This window comes from Trichogramma pretiosum, unplaced genomic scaffold (assembly GCF_000599845.2).
Source record: "Trichogramma pretiosum strain Unisexual culture from Peru unplaced genomic scaffold, Tpre_2.0 scaffold56, whole genome shotgun sequence".
NCBI classification, from domain to species: Eukaryota; Metazoa; Arthropoda; class Insecta; order Hymenoptera; family Trichogrammatidae; genus Trichogramma; species Trichogramma pretiosum.
In genome coordinates, this window is record NW_019641680.1 from 591,583 (window position 1) to 617,447 (window position 25,865).

The following is a 25,865-nucleotide window of genomic DNA, read 5'->3' on the forward strand; positions in this document are numbered from 1 at the left end:
TTATTTTTATTTATTATTTTATTATATCGTATCATATTCTACGTGCACACACCAAGATCACTGGTAGAAAGCACTAGTTTTTTTTTATTGTTTATTTGTAGTTTTTTTGTTTTTTCTTTTTTTTTCATATCGAGAGAAAAAGTTGCTCTGGCAAATGCGTGTGTTTTTGAAATGAGCTTTATATAGACTATAACAATTTTAATGTGATCGTTTCAACATTCATAATATAATTCCTTATATAAATTTGAGTCGTTGGAATTTCATGGCAAAATATTAAAATAGCTAACTGCAGTTGCCTCAATAATAACTTGGAGTAAACGTAAAGTATACAACATCTATATTGTGAAAATGTTACAACGGCGAAGTTTTCGTAAAAATACGTGTATTTACAACATGGAATTTTATGGTGGTATAGTTTCGAGGTGCAATTGTTCTCATATGAGCGAAGGACAGTTATATGTGCCTCAAAAGTAAGAGTATGGTTTCACGATTGAAATTGAATAATTGACTCGTGATGCCATTATTTTTCCCCTTCAATTTACTAAATTTTGATTTTTGTCGACGTAAGAATTTAATCGAACAGATTTAAATACTGAAAATCGTGAGTAATACATCAATTAATCTCTCGTTAAATAGACAATAAGACGTAACGTTATATACTCTGAATTTTAACATTCAACATGACGCATCGCGATACATCAATATTTATAATATAATAACGAAAATATTCATCATCGACCTCGAAGGCTCAATAAGTAAAATACAGCACGCATCGATGCAAGATCATAACGCGATGCATCAAATTTCTTATCGAACAAAAATCTGTACGCGTTCGATCGGCGTAAACCGTATGGAATAAAAACAGAGATGAAATTCAACAACATTATAATATAACCGTCGCGCGTTCTCGTACGCGATACGCGATAAAGTCGAAACGACGACGACCGCCGTTGTGCGCGCGCCCCTCGTAAAAGTCGATCGATGTTTCGTGTCGCGCCGACGACATTCGTCGTATAAATATATTCTTCTTGTACGCGCAGGTATATGAGTGCCGTACAAAGTGCGTCCCGCGATTGCGAATACGCGGCGACGTCCTCCGGCAACAACGGTAGCGGCAGCAGCAGCACAGACGATCGAGCTTACTTCATTCGAATTTCAGATGTAGAGGCTTTTGTCGAGACGAGCTCAAAGAGAGAAGAAGAAGAAGGAGAAGAAGAAGAAAGCTCGAATCAATTTATATCCGGTGCGCGCGCGGGGTGGACAAAGGATGCGATGTGTATCGCGCGGCTCGAAGTTTGTCTTGCGTCCGCGCGTTTGATCACGTATAATATATAAGATCGTCTAGCCCCGTCCTTTCTGGCAGTGGTATATACAAAGCGGATGACCAAGAGGTTATTTCGCCGCATACGCATAGACGAGCACACGCGCCTGTGTAATATGGTCCTTTTAAAACCCAAACAAAAAAGTTGTCTAGTTGATGCATATCTCTACGTGTGTGTCCGCACGCATTTGTCGAAATTCGTCGCGTATAATATCGAGTGGACGATATCGTGTCCCTTTTTATTTTCTCGTTCTCTCTCTCTCTCTCTCTCTCTGTTTGTGTTTCGCCGTATGTAACGAATAATGACATTTGAAATGCAGAATACCGATATAAATACGAGCTTAACAAGTGTATACGTAAAGCTCGAAAGCACGAGCTTTTTTTCCCTATATAGTCTAGCCTGTGTCGCATTCTCGTTGCTCAACGGCGATTCTCTCTCGTCGCTAATTCGATTTTTATTGCATTCCCACAGATTGAGAGAAACATCCTTTGGTATGATACATCTACTATATACGGGCCTATATCATCCTCCTCGTCGAGCCTCCGCAGCAAAAGTTGATTTAAACCGTACGCGCGAGCATCGAAATGTAACGCGGCGAGTACTTCGTATTATATCGAGCCGAAATTCTTTTTTAATTATTAGAAAATTTTCCAACCGACCGACTATTATGCGCGTTCATTACAGTGCGACACAATTTTCGAGCTCTTCCATAGCCTTACACGATCTCGGCGTACGCAAAACTTTCTTACATTACCTTCGTTATTATACGTGTAAGCTCGCTCAGCGCAGCAAAGTTCATTATTACACAAGCCTAAATTAATGCCCGATATATCGCTCGCATATATAGTTTTCGCGAAAAATCTAATTCGTGCCCGAGCGAGCGAGCGAGCGAGAAGGAGCGGCAGCAAGGGTCAAACTTTCCGAATAAATTGAATTTCTTGCCTGCACACACACGGAGGGGGTATAGCTTGCGGCCATATAACGCACCGGTATACGTAGGATATAACGTTGATCGCGCGTGAGCGAGGCGCGTTAGTTACAAAAAACTTGACCGGCTCGGGCAGCTGAAAGGGCCGCGTGATGTGTGCAGCTGCCGACTAGCGAGCGAGAGAAAAAGTGGCGAGAAGAGAAGACGCAAAAATGGAAATTTTGCGAGGTGTCAGCTTTGCGCACCCTCGGACAAAAAAAAAAGAAGAGAAGAAAAAGAGAGCAAGGTGAGCTTGAGCGAGAGAGAGAGAGAGAGAGAAAACAAAAAGCAAAGTGCTGAATGGCCTCTTCAAAATTCGCGTGTAAATGTACACTCACGCGCTCTTGCGGAGCTTTTTTTCGCGTTTGTTTTGTTATACACATACCGTACGTACGTATTTCTCTTCGCGCTCGATTTCGGCACGCACGCACAAACACACACACACACACACACACACACACACACGGCTTTCCACAGCTCGCGTGATATCTCATTCGAGATTTTTGATTTTTCCACGGAAAAACAGATTCAAAGCGCGTCCAGACCAGCCAGAAAAAATAGCCGCTGCGATTATTATACATGCGAAGACACGATCGAATATTGTTTGCGCGTCGATTCGATCTCTTGCGAAATCGCACAAACGTACCGAGTTGCCGCGCGAGTTTTCGGGGCAATTTTGCGGTTTATTAAATCGTTTAATAATTATTAATTAATTAGCTCGTCGCGGAATACGCGCGCATAATAATAGCTGTACGTTTGTAGTATGTTCGTTGCTGCTGCCGCTGCCGCTGTGTGAGACCGTCCATTCGTGGCAACAATTTTCACTTCATTGGATCTGCATTCGAGCGTGATGCACACACACACACAAACCAGTGCCGGGGCTTAAAGCTCTATAGCTGCGGATGCACACGCATATAATGTACGCATTCACACACACGCGCGCGTTTTTATACATGGGATAATTTATTTTTGTTGTTGTTGCACCTTTTTTCTGAAGCACACTCGTGCCCGGATTGACGAACATTTATTTAGTAGTTATTTATGCAATTAGAAGACGCTCCCTTAACTTAGATATAATTAGTGATTTTTCTTTTTTTTTCTTCTCAGAGATCAACACAGTACGTTAATAATAATTATAATTCAATAACAATCATAATTGTACGATATTTATCCTATCTACAATTATATTCGATAAATCATTCTCATGATTTTTGGTAAAATATATACGAGTAATAACACGGAGTATTAAACATTCAACGAACACTAATACAATTTATAAATAGCAAAAAGAAGATCGTATTATTAATTCACCGGTTTTTTTTTTGTCAAGTGCAATTCCATTTATTCGCGTTTTATATCGTTATGTGGATGCACCTATATTATCATCGTTACAATAATTGCGTATGGTAGCGCATAGCGTTTAATCTTGTGTCCTTTATTCAACTAGGATGCATTCGGTACAATAATAGGAGAGAGCAAGAGAGGCACCATTTCGAATTCTCAATTTAAAAGTTTATGGCTTTTCTCGCTTGTGTGTTTTTTTTTGTCGCGTTCAGCTACGATGATAATAGAAACGTAAAACGAGCCGGCGTACGAATTAATCGGATCAGTAATTTTTCTTCCGTTCCATAATACACGCGCGTACGTATTATATGCTCGCTATCCGTTATATCGTCCTCGACGAGGAGCAGAAGAGAAAAAATCGATGGTAAAAGGTGTGTGCGCAGGCTACACACGTTTCTCAGATTATGCGCGAGAACGACGGTGTACTTACACTCTCTCTCTCTCCACTATCACGCAAAAGAGAATCGGAGATTAAAAAAAAAAACCTCTCCTCCTCGTGCATTCGGTTCGAGCGTGAAGCGCAGAAACGAGTAATATAGCGCGTGCATTTCCGAGTATATCCAAGTGTTAAATCGCGATGAGCTTTTTTTGCTGGCGCTGCTATCGAGGATCTTTCCTCATTCACAATCATCATCGTACGCTCGACTCAACGAAACGAGTAGTCCTGCTATAACATATTTTATACTTTTTTTTTCATATTTATATAATTATATCGATATAATTAATGACGATCCGTGTGCACGTAATGTGTAATCCACCGGCGATGGCGGTGGGGCGACGACGACGACGATAGTAAAATATTATTATTATTATTATTATTAATTTATGTTATTATTGGATGCGCAGCAGCAGCAGGAGCAGCTTAGCCGTGAAGCGGACGCGCCATCGCCGCCGACGCAGCCGGGAGCGCGACCAGAAGGAGGCCAGCGCCGAAGCCGAGACGACTCGTCGTCGGGGCGCTGTTGCAGCCGTCCTCCTTGCAGCAGTACGTCCTCGTGCTCCAGGCCTCTGCAACAGAAACAGCGAGGGATGTCACGTGAGGCCCTTTAACATTTTTTTTTTTGCAATGTAGGGGAAGACGAAGAGAGAGAAAAAATAGTTTCGAGGAGGAATCGTCCGATTTATTGTATAGCTTATATTATTAAATTATTTACAGATTACAATTATAATTATTTATAATAAAAATAGCGTCAGTTGTTTCCCGCCAGAGCTTTGGCCTTCTCTTTCAGATACGGCCTCATGATCTTTCCAGTATCTGTTTTCGGCAGCTTTTCCAAGAATACCACTCCACCGGTGAGCTTTTCATTTTCTCCGTTGATGGCCGACAACGTCACGAGTTCCTCCTCCGTCACCTGTGCATGGAAATTTCATTCATTTTCCAGTCGATGTAAAAAAAAAAAAAAAAAAAAAACTACGAAAGAAATGACTTTACGTTGGAGCCGGGAGCTTTTATCACGAAGGCGATCGGCCGCTCGACGTCTATCTCGTGGGGCATCGGCACGACCGCGGCCTCCATCACGCCCGGATGCGTGTGCAGCAGCTGCTCGATGTCGCTCGGCGAGACGGCGTAATTGCGACACTTGATCATCTCCTTGATGCGCTCGACGATGTAAACCTCGCCGCTCTCGTCGTAGTAGCCGATGTCTCCGCTCAGAAACCAGCCTGTATAGAAAATTGTATTTACTTTCTTGTTTTTGGAACTGCTTCAAAATTATAAATTATAAGTTCTGATCTTCACCATCTTCGTCGAACGTATCTTTCGTAGCTTCCGGATTCTTGTAGTAACCGGTCATGAAAGACGTGCCCTTGAAGCAGATTTCTCCGGATTTGTTGGGGCCGAGACTCTCTCCGCTCTGCAAGTCCTTCACTTTCATCTGTATGCCATCCATCAGATAACCTATGGACGAACTGTTTCTGGTACTTTTCAGTTGTGCCGTGCCACAACCTATTTCGGACATGCCTGTACGTGGGAAAACCATCGATGATTAAAACACGAATTTCGGTTTACGGTCGCGCGGTATGAATTAATTACCGAAAACTTGCAAAACGGCTGCGTGAGGTACTCGACTCTTGAATTCTACCAATATACTCTCGTGCATCTTGGAGCCTCCAAAGAGGACGCGTTTCAACGATTTCAGATCGTACTTTTGCAGAATATCCGATTTGCAGAGCAGCGTTATCTGAGTCGGCGTCAAAAATACTACTTCCACCTGTCGAAATTTAAAATTCTCATGATCGTTGCTAATTTTAGCAAAGATAAGATAATTGATTAACGACTGGTTACGATTGACGTAACGTAAATGTCACACGTGTTTCTAAAAAAAAGTATATATCAAACTAGCAAGTAGATCGCATATTAACTGTGTTATTACGTCTAATTGTCATCAGAGCTATCATTACGTCATTTTTTTGTTCACAATCGCCAACCTTGTATTTCTCGATGACTGCGCAAGTCTCCTCGAGGTGAAAACTCGAGTGTATTATTCTCGTGCCGTAGCTGAAAATCTGACGACAGAGAAAGCCGATGTACGTGATCCAGAGCGGAGTGGAGTACCACATAACCACGCCGTCGAAGGGATTGAAGCCGAAGGTGACGATCATTTTGAGCATGTGGCCGTACGAGTGCTGTATGCCCTTGGGATTGCCCGTGCTACCCGACGACAGGACGATGATGGCTGTGTCCGCGGGATCGGCGCGTTGAGGCTCGAATGACGCTACTTCCTCGTCGGTCGACTCGAGCAGTATGTCTTGCAAAGATCGACATCTCGGGTCTCTGCCGTAGACGATCACTCGAGTCCGGCAGCCCTCGAGCTGGATGGCCTCGAGGAGGACGTCGACGGCACCCTCGTGGGCGAATATCACCTTGGGCTCGAAGAATTTTAGGAAGTACCGGGCTGGCTCTGGGAAAGGATCGTACGCGATGTATATATCGATCGATCGATTTCTCATATGTCATTCTTACTCAGGGCGATCTGGTGGCTCCAGCCGTTGTAGGTCGCGCCGACGAAGAAGGTCGCCAACACGGGTATATCTGTGTCGGGACGCGGATAGGTGCAGTAGACCACGATGTCCTTGGGGCCGATTCCCTGCTTCTTCATCCAAAGGGCGCATCGCACGCTCGAGTCCAGCAGTTCGCCAAAAGTCGTCTTCTTTCCGGTCTCGGCTTCGATCTAAATATATACATATCGCGAGGTCGTGAACGATATCGTATTATCACCGGATAATCGTGTTTACGATTTTATATACCTGAGCCACGTGATCCGGTTTGCTCTTGAGCGTGCGAAAAATAGCATCGCCGAAATCGCCGTCGATGCCCCGGTAATTTGCATCCGCTCCCTTGATCACGTTATTCTCGATCGTGATGTTCGGTTCCTGCAAAAGGTGTAAAATTTTTCTCGGTGAAAATTAACCCGAAGAAATTACGTCGTTGGATTCGCACGGATCTGCTTACGCTTTTATTGGGAAGTTCCACGATCATGATGACAAGTAGTTTCTTCGACGCGTAAAGTGGCACTTGTTACTCACGCACTATATAGTCGTAGACTGAACACACGCGCACTGATGGCAGCAGCTTTTCATACATAGGACTGATCTGTCTCTTTAACCGCGTCGAATGGCTCGTATATATAACAAACATTACGAGAGAGAAGAAGTGGGATGCTCGCAATAAGGCGCGATGATGCGTGTAAACTTAATAGGCAGAAGAGCGAAGATAAAGAGCCGCGCACGTATCGCCGTGTGTAAATAAAGTTGTTATAGATTTTTTTCTTGTATCTCGTGAACGTGTGTACGCGAGATACATTATATGAATGTAACAAAAATAAAATCCGCGATAAACAAGCAAAATTAGAAAATCATTGTTGGAGTTGTGAATTGCACTTTTCATGTGCCGAGTCATTCGCGCGATCGACGTCTTGTACGTATATTGCTCTGCGAATTTCGTCATTTTTTTGTTCTCTGACGTAGGAGCTGATTGAGAGATCGCGTGCAGCGGCGAAATACTGCGCAAATACTCGCGAGATGAAGAGATCTAGATCCCTGGTAAAGGTGGTCAATGTTAAGAATGGCCTAATGATCGAGAAATGATCATTAAACATTTTTTTAAATACTTGATTGTTTTTTTGTTTATTTTTGGCGATCTTTTTGTAACAACAGAATTTAAAAAATATGAAGAGCATATTGAGCAATCTCGAATTGAAAATTGGATTGTTTCAAAAAATTTCAACCAGTTTTCAATCACTTTAAATCTATTAGTACCACTTTTCACCGCCAGATGGCAAATACCATTAACAGTAAATCCACAAGCGGCAAAGTAAAAATAATTGTATAAGGCCAAGCGTGATTTCTGCCTCGTAAGTCACTTCTTCAATTCAAAAAAGAATTGTCTGAGGCTTCGCAAATCAAGAGAATAACAAACTAGTTATCCTGTGCAATTATAATTAATGTTTTTTTTGCGAAAAAGATGTGGAGAGTGCAGGTTGACGATGTTTCTCTTAAGGCTCGCTCGACAATGACGAATCTCGTCTTCTTTAAATAAAAAATTATCGATTGCCCGGTGGCCATGGTTACGTATCGGACAGAAACGAATACCTTCATTGATTCCGAATGCGCCATAGTAAGATTCATTTTTAAGTAAAAATCTAATTAACAAATTAAATTAAATTGAATTCTGATAGTTTAAATCTTTTAATTGTTTATTTGCACGAATATTATATAATTAAATATTGAAAAAATTGCTCCTCTGCTTAAGGGTTAAAGGGAGCGTAATTGTCTTTCATTTTTCATTTACAGTATTAGACTGTAAAATTGAAATGAATTGACTCCTTAAACTGTAAATAAAACATGAACAACAATTAAGCCCACTTGTAACCCTTAATGTATGATCAAAAAACCTTTTTCATTAGCCTCAAACTATCGTTGTTTTTTAATACAAGAAGACGATATTACTCACCTTTTTCTACGCAAGTAGGCACACAGTCTCGTACGGTCGAGCCCTCGCTCACGTATTTCTGCAAAAATACAAGTGACCACAGATTAGCATTACGTACATGTAAGCGGTGCAAAATTGAAATATATCATTATCGTTATCATATTATGCAATGTTCATTAATTCGCGCGCCGGATGCAATTTGGCAAATTTGATTTCGTCATTTTCTTTTCTGCGGGAATTTTCTTCCTTTTTTTTTCAAGTATCGTCATATCCCAGCACCTCCCGCAGAGATGTCGTGGTTTAATGCAATCAACGAAGGCCAGGGAAAACGTGACGAAATTTCACAAATCTTCATTACACGCTCGCGCGAGCGCCGGAATTATACACGAGCGATAAATATGTAATTCGCCGAACGTATATAGTATAACATTGGGACCGCAACAGCTGCAGAAGCGGCGCGTCCATAAATACACGAAATAAAATTATTTCAATGCGATTGCGCGAATTTTTGCGTGCACAATGGAAAAGCACTCGGATGGCGCATAATGAGGTGCATTTTGTGCCGCGCGACGATGCGGACAGACGGACGGACGGCGGTGAGATGCAAATCGTCGATACAATATATAATAATATCGTGTCAATTCACGCGGCAGCGAAAAATGTTTCAAACTAGCGAGTTATTTTTATATATGAAAAAAAAAAAACAAATATTATGTCAGGGGAATAAAGTGGGGTAATTATGCTTTTTCCAACTCTCGTAAACGAAGGCATTACATTCGCACGCAGTAGTGGGCGCGCGCGCATGGTCCCCTTCAGTCGAGTACATAATACGCGAGCACAAGCGAATTATCTAAATGTATTTTCAAGCGCATAAACACCAAGGGTAGTTACACAGGGGCGGCGGTAGCAACTGTACTGGCTCTCTAGTGCACGAGAGGGAAAGAGAGAAACTGCACAGCAGCAGCAGCAGCAGCAGCGAGAGAAGAAAATAAAATGAAAAAAAAAACCCACGAGAATTTTAATATTTATATATCTATTTACGTTGGTGCGAGAGAGCGTGGCGCAGCGCAGACCGCAAAATTTTAAGCTGAGTATACGGCCGATTAACGAGGCGCGCATGCACACAGTGTGTAACTGTTTAATATAAGCTTCGCGTGTATGTGTGTGTGTATGTATAAGGCAGCAAGGCAGACCGAGAACACACACTCGCACACAAAAGGGCGACGTATAACGATTGGCCGTAAAATTCGTGCGCTTGCAAGCTCTCTACTCGCTAAAGCGAAAGGTTAATTTTGCGACGATACGTTGCGGCAAAAGCTGCGCGGCTCGTATACAATGGCAGCTCGTTAGAACGTTTACTCGCCTTAGACTTTGGGCTCTCTCTCTCTCTCGGCGGGTGAAAATTACAGATTCAATAGAGATTGATCTTAATCGCTTTTGCTTTATTGTATCGCCGCTCGGCGGCTTATATACACGTAGCTATATACATGCATAGAGAGAGAGAGAGAGAGAGAGAGAGAGAATTGCCGCTGCGGTATATATACCTTATGTACACGCCACGTGTACGTAACAATGTCGCGCTTATAACCGAGCGCGTACGAGCTTGCAAGCTCGGTTCGTCGCAGCCGCGTATCATAACGCATTATAAGCGCGCGTATAATTCACCGGAAAACACCGCGCCCCCGCGTACGCACTCGATCACTCGATATACTGCTGCCGCTGTTACGTCACAGGTGTGCTGCATGGCTGCTGCTGATAATTTTTATCGCCCGGCGTCCAGTGCTACATTATACGCACGCAAGCACACGCGTGCGTTCGCAAATTGTCGTACGCGATACACATATATATGATGCGCGATGTAGTCGATCTGCGAATATTTTTTGTACATGATTTATCGTGACTCGCATGGGGGTACTGCGCGTGTGTACTGGTATTTTTATCGGCCTACGCGACAGAGAGAGAGAGAGAGCTTTTTTTCCATTTGTCAGGTGACTTTTAGCGCGATTCGTTTTGTTTTGCGCCGTTGAGGGTGTGGTTTTTAGGTTTATCGTTATCGCCAAGTCGATTTTTGTATATGCATATCTGGTGGCTATATACGTACGCGAGACTGCATAATCAATGGATTCGTTATTATTATGATTATAATTTGGAAATGGTATATTGTTGTTCTGCCCACCCTCCTAAAAAATTTTTATTACAATTATGTGTCGCTGTTGTGCAGGTGAGTCTTATTTGAGACGTCGTTTGGCCTTGCCATTACTGATACAAATACTAGTTAGTACCCAAGTTACCGCTAGATGGCTTATGGCCGAATCGTTAGAAATCGAAAGAGAAGTAGTAAAGCTCTTGAAATATATCCGTTTCGTTAACAAAAAAAGGTGAAAGTCTTTTTTGCGTGCCCAGCGGCCCTGACCCCCGCAAAATGTTCATAGGACCTCCAGAAGTGAAAAAAAACGCGTGAACATGAAGTTTGAAAATAGTTAATTTTTTTTGGGGCACTTTTGTGTTTTAGACGCCGAAAAGTCATCTTTTCACGCAAATACGACTTATTGCTCGATTTCCAAGTCGTTGAAAAAGTATCAAAACTCATCTGAAAAATTTAACTGACTACTGTATTCGATAGGAAATTTCCTCAGCTTTTTGATTATAGTATCAGATTTCCCGAAATATCCAATTTTCGCAGCGAAAATCGCCATCAAAAAATTTCACCTTTTTTTGTTAACGAAACGGAATTTTATTTTGAGATTTGACCATATATAGGGTGATACGCAGTGATTATTTGCATTAGCTTTTCCACCGAAAGTGGTGTGTGCAACAGAGAGAGCGAAGCGCATTGGTTTAATAGCGCATCGGAGTACGATCCAAAGGCCCCTTTCCCTGTCGCATATCGTACCATAGTTGAAATACTATAATCATGCTAGAGTACAGAACATAAATATCAAGCGTGTTTCTGCAAAACTTTTGGCCAGGTTATAATGAAAAAGTAATTAAATTTAAGTCAAGAAAGCCGCGCGCGCACATATCTCTCTCTTTCCCTCGTCGCGTATATATACGAGCTATAGGTAAGAAAAGCAGCTACACACGCTCGAGAGTTCATAATCGCAGTCGAAACTACACACACGCGCGCGCGTATATATAATATAGCTGCCACAGCTCTTGTATTTCGATCGTAAATCATCAAAGTTGAGCACACGAGAGAGAGGAGAAACACCGCAGCCTCGCGAGACAATCGCGAGTAGGTAGCGAGGATATGAGCAGCTAATGTGTACGTGCCTCGGCGTATAAGGTGCACTACGACGCGATGCGCTGCGGTACGATGCAGCAACCGAGAGAAACTTCCGCGTAAGTTACATTATATCTCTCTGTCTCTAGTCGAGGAAAAGGTCAGAGCTATATGAGGCTTGTAACAGGCAGTACGGAAGAGAGCCAAGTATTATACTAGTAGTAGTATACGTAGTGTATATTTAATACTTGTTACGGGGCTCCGCCGCAGAACAAGGCTTCAATTTACTTTTGTATCGTCATCAACAACATCGCGCGCGCGAAATCACTGACGTTATATATATAATAATAATAACACTCCGATCGTCGCGGGATTAATTATATACGTCGCGGCGCGCGCTCTTCAATAAAGTATATCAGTGACGCACTCGCATTACGTTTGTGATTTTGCGCGAGATGAAAAAAAAAAATGAAAGAAAAAAAGAAATCAACGGTCTAATTGTCGAAAAGGAGAGAAAAGGCGATGATTTATAATTATAAGTCTAGTTCGTTATGGAGGCCGATCACGTATCAGAGCCGCCGCCGCTGCTGCTGGCGAGCTCGAGAGTCAAGTGCGATAATGAGAGTATCAAAGAGAGAGAGAGAGAGAAGTAGCCGCCACTGTATACCGTGCAGGAGGGTAGGTATATATAACGCAGACCACTCGACTTTATATATATCGTGAGTCTCGTATAGACGTGTGTGTGTGTGTGTGTGTGTGTGTGTATTAAGTATATATCCTCTTATTGGCCTATAACCGAAGAATAATGAAGACGAACGCGCGCGCGCGCCTGACTGTGCCCACACCCCCGCACACACGCATTGGTATATATAGTGGGGCTGCTTCTTTGCCGCGCGCGTAATAAACTGCTCGCCCAGCTAGTCCCTCCTACCTCTCGCTGGTTATATACTACTACTGCTACTCCCGTGCAGCTCGTGTGCAATTATCCGACTTTCGACCGTGTGTATAGTAGTAGTATATAGACTTTCCTGGAGTAGCAGAGTTTTTGGGTGAGCTGCAACAGCAGCACCCCGAGACGGTGGCGGCGGCGGAGGGAGAGGGCGGCGCGCGTCATGCGTCAGTGATTCTTTTGAAACTCAATTTTCCAACAGACTGCTGGCGTTGATCGATTCTCTTACTCTTTACACTTTGTTTTTTTTTTTCTGTACTTTTACTCTTACACACTCCCTTGTACTCGTATACGTCCCTTATTTTACGTTCACATATACATACCGAAAAAGCTCGGAGAAGGAGAGAGAGAGAGAGAGAGAACTCAATCCGCAAAATAAATCGTTGTACTCTACGCATTACGTATACCGTGCGTACGTTATAACGCGCGCGCGTCGTTAAAAAGTTTTCATATTAAGTGCGCGTGCGTAGAGCCGAGGAATTACGTATACGAGAAAAACGTCAACTCTTATACTCTCGCGCGCTCGAGTGCACACCTCCTACGCACCGTACCCGCTATACTATATACGTTATATATATTAGCTGCCGGTGCTGCTGCTGTCTGAAACGCGGAAGAAAAATTTGATATAATCTGCGCGTCACGCGTCGCTAATCGTGTTTAATTGTCAGACATTTTATCCCCCTGCCCCCGCCCTTGGCAGGCGGCATACGGGGTTCGTTGGGTATACTATGTAATGTAGCAACATTTGGATGGAGGAGAAGGGCGGCAATTAGTTAAAAGCCACACGCACACGTGCGTGCCCGCGCGGCGATGATTTTTAATATTTAATCATTCGCACGCGTGCGTTTAGTACCGGAAATCGTTTTCTCGAAAGCTCGCGCGTATAGAAAAGCCCTCTCGACACGTGTACACAGCAGTCGCAGAGAAATTTCTCCGTCTGCGCGACAATCGGCTTTGTGTTTTCCACGTTATATATATCCTATATATATGTAAAAGGAAAAAAAGGTTTCGTCTCTACGCTTTCTCTCTCCCTCTTTTTCTCGCGCCTCGCGCAGCAGCTCCGACGTGTCTGCATGCACTTATTTCTGTCGCCGAACTCTCGGTGCCAGTCAATTTATCTCGTTGAACTCTCGCACACAGTCAGGCAGGCAGGCAGGGCAGGCAAGCGGCACAGAGGCAGTGTCTAGGCAACTACTACTACTACTACTACTACCACCACCACTATTACTACTGGTAGCCGTCGGGAAGCAAAAAGATGTTTACTTCGAGTCTCGGGCTGCTGCTGCTGCTGCTACTGCCATATATATGCATGTATGCGCGCTGCCGCCACTCGGGTTTTCGCAGCGCCCCGGCGTTTCTGCCCTTCCTCCTCCATCCCCCTTTGCACACGTCCGATAGACTTAATGAGAATGTTTTCGCGTCAGCTGAATCGATAAATGTTTCCCCGAGATCGCACAGTCTGTGTGTGTGCATGCGGTAAATACCTGTCCTTCAGCTGACTAAACAGTTTTTTTTCTCTCTCTCTCTTTCTTTATTTTTTTTTATACGTACACCGCTTACGGAGATCAAGAGATTTATTATACAGTTATATGCGAGTTTGGTTTCTGGATGTGAGGCCCCCCGGGGTTTACTACTACTACAACTACTACCACGGGCAATTATGCAATCAGCCATGCGAAACGCTTAGGCTGCCGCTGCATTCATCGTCAGTCGCTCGCTCGAGTCCCCCGAATCAATAAGGACATCGTCGTCGCCTTCATTAGCTTTCCGTACGATACTATATATATATATATACGAACGATTCTACACCTTTTGACGTGTGCAGCAGCAGCAGCAGCAGCAGCAGCTCTCGTTATGTAGTAGGCTGTGTGCAGTGTGGAAGCCAGTCTGCTACGCCAACATCCGATGATGACGAGGACGACGACGACGACGACGAGGACTTGGTTCTCTCTCTCTCTCTCTCTCTGTTATGCACGCAAGAGCAAGCAAAGCACGACGACGATGGTTACGTACTATATACTGTGTGCCGCCGCCGCTTCGACGTCCCGAGTTTACCAAGGCGCTCTTATGAGGTATGCGTGTGTGTGTATAAAGGAACTGCTGCGTTCGATCGAGCTTGCACCGTCGACGAGATAATACCGAAATACGTGCGCAGTTTATCGGCGATATATCTGACGAGTCGAATGAAACGCGTGATAATCGATGAATCGATTTGTCACGCGCGACTTCGAGTCGATATTCGTATGATATATCTGGTGGCCGTGCGTATGCGAGACTGAGGGAAACTTTGCTTTCCTCCTCTCTCCGAAAAATTGTAATCACGATTCTGTACTCGGCATAGTGCGGGTGAGTCTTCTTTGAGACGTCGGTTGGCCTTGTGATTAACTGATACAAACACCAGTTAGTACCCAAGTTGACGCTAGATGGCCCGTGCTCGAATTATTAGAAATCGAAAGAGGAATAGCAAAGCTCTTGAAATATATCCACCCTCCTAAAAATTTTTTATAATATTTTGGTATCGATGTTGTGTAGGTGAGTTTTCTTTGAGACATCGGTTGGCCTTGTGATTAAGTGATACAAACACCAGTTAGTACCCAAGTTGCCGCTAGATGGCCCGGGCCCGAATTATTAGAAATCGGAAGAGGAATAGCAAAGCTCTTGAAATATATAGGATGATACACAGTGATTATTCGAAACTGCATTTCCATCAATTTTCTTCGAAGAGTAGCAAGTTTCTATTTAAATTTACACACAATTATTGTGCATTACCTAGCATTGGTGTATGCAACAGAGAGAGAGAGAGAGAGAGAGAGAGAGAGAGAGAGAGAGCGATCACGCGCATTAGTTTAATTGCGCATCGGAATACGTCCAAAGGCCCGTTTCCCTGTCGCATTTCGTACTATAGTTAAAATACTATAATCATACTACAGTGCAGAACATAATATATATTTCAAGAACTTTACCATTCCTATGGGCATGATTATTCATATAGGCTGACTATTGTCCATTTTTATGAGCTGAGATTTCTAGTAAAGTATTATCAATTAATAACTACTGTGTGTTACATTATGTATGTATTTGGTAAGTGGTAGCACAGTGATGGTCGATGAATTTATTGTAAAAATGGCTTGATTTAAAATCATGCAAACATACTCGATGTATCACGACCGAGATTCTCTAAAAATGTGGGCTCTTCATTAGTCCTTTCTTTTTTCGCCACCGAGACAATAACAAATGAACCGAAAGCATACGTGGTGTATCGTACATATACATTTCATCGCTAAATAGCTCGCGCGCACAAATATATGCAAAAAGAATACAAATATATACCAGGCCATGAAACAATGGCTGGCATTTTAAATTTTGGCATACATATTCGTTGCCATTATACTTTGCGAAATAATAACGCGAGCCAATTTTCAGGCTAATAAGGCGGCAGCAAATTTCGACAGCCCCCCGCTATATATATGCCACGCGGATCGTGACATAAAAATAGCTCCCCGCATATTGTATTCCGCTGCACACGCGAGAGATGCTGCTGCCGCTACACATTTATTAGATAAGATCGTGCACTGCAGCGCCGAGACTGTTATACGTACCATACGTACTATTAAAAGTATGACAGCAATAAAATTGGAGGGAAGGTGGCGCGCCTTATCTGCTGAAAAATACGCCGAGATAAAGGTAATTAACGAGCTTTTGTACGCCTCTGGAGACCGATTAACCGAGGCTAAATAGATTTTTGCTGAAAAAGGGACACACACACACGCGCGCGCGAACCACGTATATACGGCACGAAAAACGTGTATGGTACGTGTAAGATGACAAAGACGTACTCTTTTTTCTATCTCTCCTTTTTTTTTTAGCGAAGTCGAGAAAGGACAATCAAGCCGCCTTTATGAGAGGAGGTCGTCCCGCGCGCGCGCGACGGTCAATGCGCGCTTCGCTCCGTTGAAAAACCGAACGAGAAAAAATTGGAGTGAGAGAGAGAGAGAGAGAGAGAAAGAGAGCACGAGGGAGCAATTGGCCACTCGACATTTCGCGCGCTCACGATCCCAGAGGCATGATACGTCAATTGGCTCTACTACTCGCCCCGTGGACATGCTGATCGCGCGCTTCTGCGCTAACGAGCTGGTACACAAAATTTTGCTACTCGCGCGATGGCGAATTCGTCGTTTCGTGATCTAGCCTGCGCGCGTATATTATATATTGTCGTCCCTCGCGGCTGCATACAGAAGCTAAAAAATAAAAAAAATAAAAAAAAACAAAAAAGAAAATGACCGAGAGAGCATGGGGAAAAGCCCTTAATTGGGCCGGCTCGCGTAACAAAAAATGTATATCATCGCAAGAGAGCGGATCAAGGTCGCTCGCGAGAGAAACTTTATGAGTAACTTTAGGGGGGGCGGACGAGAGAAGCAATTAAGCTTCGTGCAGACTAGACAAGGCCGAGAGAGCGAACGATCGAAAAGCTTTTTATGACTTGATTACTCGAGTATGTATACTAGCCCACCCCGGTACTAGGAAACGCGACCTCGTAGTTAAAGTTCTCTCCCTCGGATAGGTCTATAATACGTAAGGGCAGTGTGTTACAAGTTATAAATGCATGTCGGGCCAGTTCGTCGACGAGAAACGCTGAATTTCGTCGGATATCGTGTAGCGAGGGGTAAAAGTTTTTCGAGGCTCGAATATTCGCGCAGGGGTCGGAGGATAATCGATTGCGTACATTTATTTTCATTTACGAACGTGTTGCGACACTATATCGAGCGATTACCAAGATATAGACTTGCATCGATCAATTATAATATGAAATGAATCTATCGCATTAGTAAGTTAAGTTCGACGAGGATTGATATAATTGTTTAAAAAAATTAGAGTCGGTTAGTTTTTTAATTTCCACAGACTATTATAAGCTTGTCGTATTCGTCCATCAATTGCACGATACATTTTATGTAGTTTGCTCATCGACACTAGATGGCGCGTCGCTAACCCCCAAGCGGTAAAATTCTACTTCGATGGGTATATAAAAGAAATTCGTTGATTGTTTTATTATGTACTGTCGGTTTATCGATTTTATTTAATTAAAGATTTTTCAACATATTAAAGTAAAAAAATCTATAAATACCTGTAAAAATATAAAATAATAGTTGAAAATACTTTAAACGTAATTTTTCTAAAACGTAAAGTTCAACAGTCGGATCTCTCTTAAAAATAATACATATTTTCGACCATCAATCCCGATTAAAGATAATATTCCTACGAATGTGGAGACATTTTAATAATGAATGATAGCCTAATAGACGTGTTTAACATTAATAATGACTTAATGACAAAAATTAATTGTTTATAAAATTTTTTGAAGTACATGACCAATAATTGGCTTGTTTTTGGCGATTTTTCTATTACAAAGTACTTCCACATAAAAAATTATATTAATGAAAGGGTTTGGTTATTAAAGGGAAAATTCGTATTTCATTTTAGAATTTCAAATTCCGTTTTCTTTAATGCATGCGAAACTCCTAAAAAACTTGAAGATTTCTAGAATTTCGTGTAAGATTACCTTGCTACCGAACCTTGTTACCGTACTACTTACTTTTATCTTAGCCAAAAGGCCAAGAAAACAAACACACACACACATCCATACATACGGACATTTGTTGAGAATTCAATCTAGTTTACAAATATGTAAACCAAATTGTCCTACGAGGTCTGGTTCAAAATCTCGTTTTCGAGCCTATCACAGAGCTTTCTCTATGAGGAAATCATCAAAATTGTGCTTCAGTGTTTGTGCAGGGTGACTTAAGGGTTGAACCAGCACCCCCGAGGTTGTGACCGTAACCATTGATGTTCTGGAGAAGTGTACGCGACCCTTGTGCTGTAACTCAATCGGTACGCTCTGAATGTTGCGAGAACCGAGGTGCACTTCTTAAAAATTTATTTAAAATGTCAGAAAACGTAACAGAAGAAAAAATTTAACACCCAAACTATACAAAATGGCTCATGGAGACAGTTGTATCTCACTGAATGATCAAAATTTCGAAGTTTCGAAAAATGCAATGAAAAAGGAACAAAAAATCCTTCTCGAAAATGAAATAAAAATTTATTCGATTTTAAGCTACCTTTGAGCCCTTAAGGGGAGGCTCTCATCTAGCGCCTCAAAAATGACATGTTTTTCGTGATTTTTTTTTTCCGGGGAAGGAAGTGAATAATGCAGTCAAATTTTTTTGGTACTTATAAAGTATGTATTCAACTATATTTACAAATTTTTTCAGACCAAAATATCGAATTATTTATCGCCTAGCAGCGTTTGATGGAGGTCTCGTTAAAAAAAGGTACCTCAACGGGCGGCAAGCTAGCGCCTTCAGTTTTTGCCCGAAACTAAAAATGCGAAGTTCCTCTTAAACTAGATGACATTTGCTGGAGGTTGAACCTTAATAATTGCAAAAAAATTAAAAATTGATAAAATGGCGGACTTCGGAAAAAAAAATTTGCCCTTTTTTGGCTCTTTTAAGGGCTGTAAAAAGTAATAATAATGAAAAAATTAAAAATTTTATAGGTTCAACCTCCAGACAATTTAAGTAGCTTTAAAATAAAAAAAAAGCGTATCTCTAAGTGCAGTACTTTTCGAGATATGTTTCCGCCCGATTCAGAAAACATAGTTTCGAGAAAAACGCGTTTAAAGTTTTAGAAAGTGAATGTACATACATACATACATCGTTCCCTCGTAAAAAGACAGCTTCGGTTTTTTGCCTATAATTTTTTAATTAAATCGATTTTGATAGAAAGGGTTTCAGGAGTGTATTCTACGGGACATTTGCTATCTAAGTAAGCAAAAAAAAAAAAAAAATCGATTTTTTGATCGAGTCTCATGAGAGCCTCCCCTTAAGTAGCCAAGGACAGAAATACTTCATGGCTCATATAGCTACTAAGGTACAGCAAGTTAGGTGCTGCGATGCAGCCAATAGCACAATACAACAGCATACATTGAATATAATAAAAAAATTAGTAAACATAAAGAAAAGATGGACAAAGACAGATTAAACTTCCAGCACATGCTGCCGCAGCAATTTCTTGAAGCTAGAACTTCTGAGGCATCTTCTGATATTGCAAGGCAGCCCCTTCCACAGACGCGCGAGAAAGTGATATATAAATGAAAATTCCTTATTAAATTCTTAAACTCTACGTATTTTGTTTCTTAACTTATGATTACACATCCTATTGGAAACTGAATTGAACTGTGAGATGTTTACGTCACCTAATTTCAATTTTCAAGTCATGGTTCGTAAATATTATTGAATTCAATAAAAGTGTGTTTAGAAATCAACACTAGTACAGAAAGATTAGTCGTATATGAGAATCTTACAGAATAAGATGGAAAATAACGGTTCATCCGACGGTGCAGACAGGTAAAACTCAAATAAAAATACGAGAATATAACATAAAACATGACTGTATCGACATTATTACAGGACAAGAGAGGAAGCTAGTGAGGTGCCGCTTATCGTCAATGATCACAATGTGATTGATGATTGGCTCGATACTAACAATAGTCAGCTGTCCCAATTTCAGCAACAAAATAATTCTGTAAGAATTTATTATTTTAACAGACCAGTATTTCTATTATTTCTTTATAAACTATTTCATATTTTATTTCGATTTTCTGACAGACCTATACGCCTCCGGGAGTCTCATTGGACTTAACGGAATTTTTGTTGTTTCGCCCAAGGCCTGGTCCGAATTCACTAGCAGTCATTGAGGACGACTCGCGGAACGACTCACGGGAAACAGATTTCAGCGGAGATGGTTCCACTAGAAACATTATTAACACAGAAACTAAAGACGTAGAAGAAAAAGTTACCGAGGGTGATGCAAATGAATTGGAAACGCAAATCGACAGCGAATCCGTCAAGGAAAATGAAATAGGAACGAACACTGTTATCTTGGACTCAGACGTACCGACGAGCAATTGGTCGCCCGGGGATCCCCGACCATCGACGTCGTCACTCAACTCGATGCCGCGCCACAACTCCTTCAAGTCCACCACGACGAACAATAGCAACAGTCGGAGTGCCCAGGACAAGCCCTACCCCTGCGACCTGTGTGATAAAAGCTACACCCGAAAATACGATCGTACGCAACACATGCGCGAATGCACCGGGAAGGGGCCCTACCCCTGCGACCTGTGCAATAAAAGCTACACCCGAAAACACGATCGTAACCGACACAGGCTCACCCACAACGGGAAGAAGCCCTACACCTGCGACCTGTGCAATGAAAGCTACGCTGACAATCGCAATCTTAAGCGACACATGCGCACCCACACCGAGAACAAGCTCTACACCTGCAAACTGTGCGATAAAAGCTTCGCCCGAAAATATAATCATACGCTACACATGCTAACCCACACCAAGAACAAGCTCAAAAACCCTTGCCCCGAATGCGGCCAACAGTTCATCACGTTCGAAGAAATGATGAACCATCGGCTCATCCACACCGTCCAGAAGCCTTACAAGTGTCAACTGTGCGAGTACGCAACCCATTGCAAAGATGGGCTCAGCAGCCACATGAAGACTCACTCTACGGACAGAGTCTTAGGCTCGTCGTCGTCGTCGTCGGGAGCAATCCCAGCAGAACCTGTTCGTCAGGAGCAGCCCGAGGCAGCCCAGGCTCTAATCGAACTCGCCGGCAACGAGACAATTTTGCCTCGAGACCAAATTGCACCACAAGTAGATCAACACGAAATGTCGCAGCCAGACCACGATGGTGAACCCATTGAACCAAGGTATCACCTATACCTGTGATATCTGCGGAAAGACATGCACAAAAGAGTGATCTCAATAGGCACGTACGATCATCGACACAAGGTATCACTCAAACCTGTGATGCATTCGGAAATAAATTCGCGCATCAAGTCACTCTCCAAACCCACATAAAGCATTTACCTTCACGCTGCGAATGGAAAGAAATTTAAAAAAACCAATCGCCAAACTCATATTAATTCGATGCAAAATGGTATCACTGATAAGTTATTTTATGTGCGGATAGACATTGACACTGGGAGGAGCTCCGAAAACTCAAATTTTTTTTAATGATGAAGTCTAATTTTTCCATTTAATACTGAGGGGGACTGAAGCCTCTTCTTAAATTTTTTTATGATTTATGTATACAAGATAAAACGGACTGTGAGAATAATTTATAGAGCATGTAAACAGATTATGTATAGAATATGTAAATTTTATAGAACATGTAAATTTTCAAATCTATTAAATACTAATTGCAATGTAAGGTTTTAAAATCTAATTAATTTGCTCAAAAACCTGGTCCATAGGTTTTATTCAACACGATATTAAAATTTCTTCAAAATTAATAAGTATGTTATCTGATTTATTATGTGAAAACAACATCTAATTTTGATTTATACTATTGGAATGTTCCTCAAGTAGAGTAACTTACTGTTTTCTCATTAAAAATTATTTTGTTCTCAAACTACTAACAAGTACTAACTGGACATTTATTTTAAAAAGTTTTTCAATTTTTATCATCAGCAACAATGTGTATTATAAAATTGACAATTGACAATTCAAGAGGTTTAGAAAAATTACTATTTAGTTTAGAGTTTAGAGTTCATTCGTTTAAGGGCTCAAAAGAGGCTTAAAATCGAAAAATTTTAATTTGATTTTCGAGTAAGATTTTTTATCCTTTTTCCATTGCATTTTTTGAAACTTCAAAATTTTGATCATTCAATGAGATACAGCTGTTTTCGTGAGCCATTTTCGTATACTTTACATGTTAAATTTTTTCTTCTTTTGCGTTTTTTGTTTCAACAAAGTGCACCTCAGTTGTCGTAACATTCAGAGCGTACCGATTCAGTTACAGCACGAGAGTCGTGTACACTTCTTCAGAACATCAATGGTTACGGTCACTACCTCGGATAAGACGACCGAACCATTAGGTCATTTTCAATCAGTAGATTCATGATAGAGGTCACAAAAAAAACGTAAAATGAAAAAACCGCTGCCAATTCATTGGCAAAGTGCTTCCACATAAAAAATTATATTAATGAAAGGGTTTGGTTATTAAAGGGAAAATTTGTATTTCATTTTAGAATTTTAAATTCCGTTTTCTGTAATGCATACGAAACTCCTAAAAAACTTAAAGATTTCTAGAATTTCGTGTAAGATTACCTTGCTACCGAACCTTGTTACAGTACTACTTACTTTTATCTTAGCCAAAAAGCCGAGAAAACAAACACACAGACACATTCATACATACGGACATTCGTTGAGAATTCAATCTAGTTTACAAATATGTAAACCAAATTGTCCTACGAGGTCTGGTTCAAAATCGCGTTTTCGAGCCTATCACAGAGCTTCCTCTATGAGGTAGCAATTATTAAGTACATTTTAAATGACCTGAAAATAACAATTTAATTATACAAAAATATTGAGACTAAATTTCAAGTTCTAGAATTACGATGATACTACTTTCAGTTTCCGCCGCTAGATGGTGAATATCTTAATTTTTAAATCTGAAAGTGGTAAAGTCAAAATAAGTGTATAAGTCAAGTGCAGTTTAAAAAAATAAACGAATTTATATTGTTCGTTCTTCACCTTACAGCTTAACTTGTTGTACATGAAAAAGAGCCAATTCGGCAAACTGCACGCGAATGCCCTGACAAATTGAAAAAAACATTTTCCAACATTTAGTTTTCGCGTTAATTTAGTAACGTTAATTTACAATTTTTCGTCTTTAACAGCTTTTGAGAATTTTGATTAAAAAAAAAGCAAATAATAATGATAATAACAGTCATAAAAATAAAGTATCATTAAATGAAGCTAAATTGTTGAAAGAGCAAACTTAAAGAGAGGTGGCGAACTCGGTAATTTTTCAAGAGACGACTGCAACCATACCGAGGAGTAAATTTATTCCTTTCGGTGTTCAAGCGAAAAGGGACTTATGCTGCTGTTGTAGCTTCGCGAAGTTGGCGAAGGACGCAGTCTGCATCGTATAGTTAATCGAAACTTCTCGAGACAGGTGCAGACGGACGCAAGCTCGTTTTTACGAGAGAATGAAAATTGTTACTAAGATCGTCTGGTAAGTATTCACTTCAATTAACGTATAACACCATTTGTGGATTACTTTAAATACGGTAATGATCTACAGATCTTACTTAGACTACTTTTATGTAATAGCTTACCCATAAAGAAGCAAAAAAAAAAAAAGATTTAAGGGAAGATTGGGGATGAGCGAGGATAATGGCAATACAGCGGCAGTTTATGGAGACGCTACATTTTATGTATAGGAAAGCTGTGGGATCAGCTATTTTTCAACTACATACAGAAATGTGTCCTTTCAACGAAAAAAATGTATCATTTCGTCAAAGCCCGCATCAGTCAAGTCATGCGCGAGCCGCGCGCTTCGCGTGCCTACACGCGTGATCTGATTTTTTGAAAATGAAATGCTAGCGCGCTTCAGAAAAATAATATCGACTCTCTCTCTCTCTCTCTCTCGCGGTGGCGGCGGCAAGCACAAAATACAACACACATTTTTATATGTAATAATATTGAGCGCGCGCGGGGAGTATAAAAATCGAGAGACAACGTCGTAAAAAGTAACGTCTCTCTCTCTCGAGCGCACCGCTGCCAGCAGATAGTCAATATATATATGTATAAAGAGAAGTTAAAAGCATGCCCGAGCCTTTGGCAGATTTTGCAAAGTGCCGCGGCCGCGTGTGCTGCTGCCTTTTTCTCTATCTATCCTATCTCTCGCTCTTACCGCACCGTGTCGTCGGTAGAGAGAAAGAGATAGACGTTATCCGAGAGACCGAATAAAATCCCTTGAAAGTACACACGCGGCAGCGGCGGAAGCCTTGATCTCGAGACCGCGAGAGTACGTGTGTGTGTGTGTGTGTGATTTTTTTTTCGAGCGATAATAGAGTAGCGAAAGAGAGAGAGAGTTCGCTGCTTGACGTCAAGGTTCCAATTCGATTTGCCAAATTTATCTCTGACTTTTTCTCTCTGTACGTTTTTTTTTCTCTCTGTAAAATCGTTGACAGGCAGCAGCAGCAGCAGCAGCAGTAGTTGTTTCGATGTGAAGCTTACAGACAGCATTGAAATGTAAAACTTTTCAACGAGAGATGTGTGTGTGTATGTGTGCAGTGTGCTACGAATTTATTCCTCGAAAGCTTTACAAATCCATTCGAGATATAATAAATTTCCGATTCGAGTTCTGGGCGCTCCGAGTGCACAGCTTATGTATAGGTAGATAATGTAATGCGTGTATAAAGATGAATCGATATATGCACACACACACATTCATCCATTGAAATTTCATCAATTACCTACAAAAATAAAGCAGCGGAAAACGAGCGAAGAACCTCGCCTCTTCCTCATAATATACCATTGTAAATTCAATCCCTGCAACGCGTGTTCAACGCGTACATATCACTACTGCGTTATACGTTCGAGCCTCCACCCGCGCGAGCAGTAACAGATTATACCGTAGCTGACAATGACAGGACACGCGAATAGGTGTAGGTATGTGTAGATGTTAGCTCGGAGCTACAAATCTTATATTTTAATTCTAAGCCCGCCGCCGCCGCACAGCGATTGCTCTTCGAAATTATGAAAAAGGAAAAAGGGAGCACGTACGATTCGTGAGCTGCTGCGCGCGGAGATTAATGTTTTAGGATTCGGTATATCGATATAGCTGGTGCAACGAAATTGCGAGCGCGGTAGCAGCCCTTTATAAATATAAAAGGGCGGCAGGATCAACAAACGTGACCCAGAAATTTCTTTGAACCGCGCGATCGGAATTATCACTGCTCGTATAAAGCTCACGGGTTTTTTCATTCACATGGACTTTATCCTAAACATACTAATAATAATAATCATTAATACATTGAAATAATTTTGAAACATCTACGAGTCGCGCTCGAGGTCAACACATATTGCGCGATATAAATTAAACGTCAACTAATTATAAGTCCTGCGCGCGCGCACAGCTCGGCTTTCGCCGTATATTAACAATGAATTGAAAACAAAAGTCTATTTATTTTTCTTCCTTAATTAAATGTAAATCAAAAGCCACCGGCGCGCCGCCACGGTCTGCTGGGGATGATTTTACAACGATAA

General features: G+C 41.5%; 2 protein-coding genes across 3 annotated transcripts; one reads left to right on the forward strand and one right to left on the reverse strand.

Moving 5' to 3' along the window:
• Nucleotides 1-4,732: 4,732 nt before the first annotated feature.
• Nucleotides 4,733-7,485, reverse strand: LOC106658173 (4-coumarate--CoA ligase 1-like). Of its 2 annotated transcripts, XM_014380012.2 has the most exons (8): nucleotides 7,085-7,485; nucleotides 6,880-7,005; nucleotides 6,596-6,803; nucleotides 6,061-6,533; nucleotides 5,666-5,843; nucleotides 5,372-5,593; nucleotides 5,066-5,295; nucleotides 4,733-4,985 (listed from the first exon to the last, which is right to left on the reverse strand). In XM_014380012.2, the coding sequence occupies exons 1-8, from the start codon at nucleotides 7,109-7,111 to the stop codon at nucleotides 4,824-4,826; spliced, it is 1,626 nt and encodes a 541-aa protein (XP_014235498.1). In that variant the 5' UTR covers nucleotides 7,112-7,485; the 3' UTR covers nucleotides 4,733-4,823. The 2 variants fall into 2 exon arrangements, with proteins under 2 accessions (XP_014235498.1, XP_014235499.1); XM_014380013.2 differs by lacking the exon at nucleotides 7,085-7,485 and having other exon boundaries at nucleotides 6,596-6,747; nucleotides 6,930-7,005.
• A 12,502-nt stretch (nucleotides 7,486-19,987) lies between these two features.
• On the forward strand, nucleotides 19,988-22,074 carry LOC106654599 (zinc finger protein 184-like). The gene is made up of 3 exons (XM_014374523.2): nucleotides 19,988-20,138; nucleotides 20,202-20,316; nucleotides 20,400-22,074. The coding sequence occupies exons 1-3, from the start codon at nucleotides 20,083-20,085 to the stop codon at nucleotides 21,531-21,533; spliced, it is 1,305 nt and encodes a 434-aa protein (XP_014230009.2). The 5' UTR covers nucleotides 19,988-20,082; the 3' UTR covers nucleotides 21,534-22,074.
• Nucleotides 22,075-25,865: the final 3,791 nt, after the last annotated feature.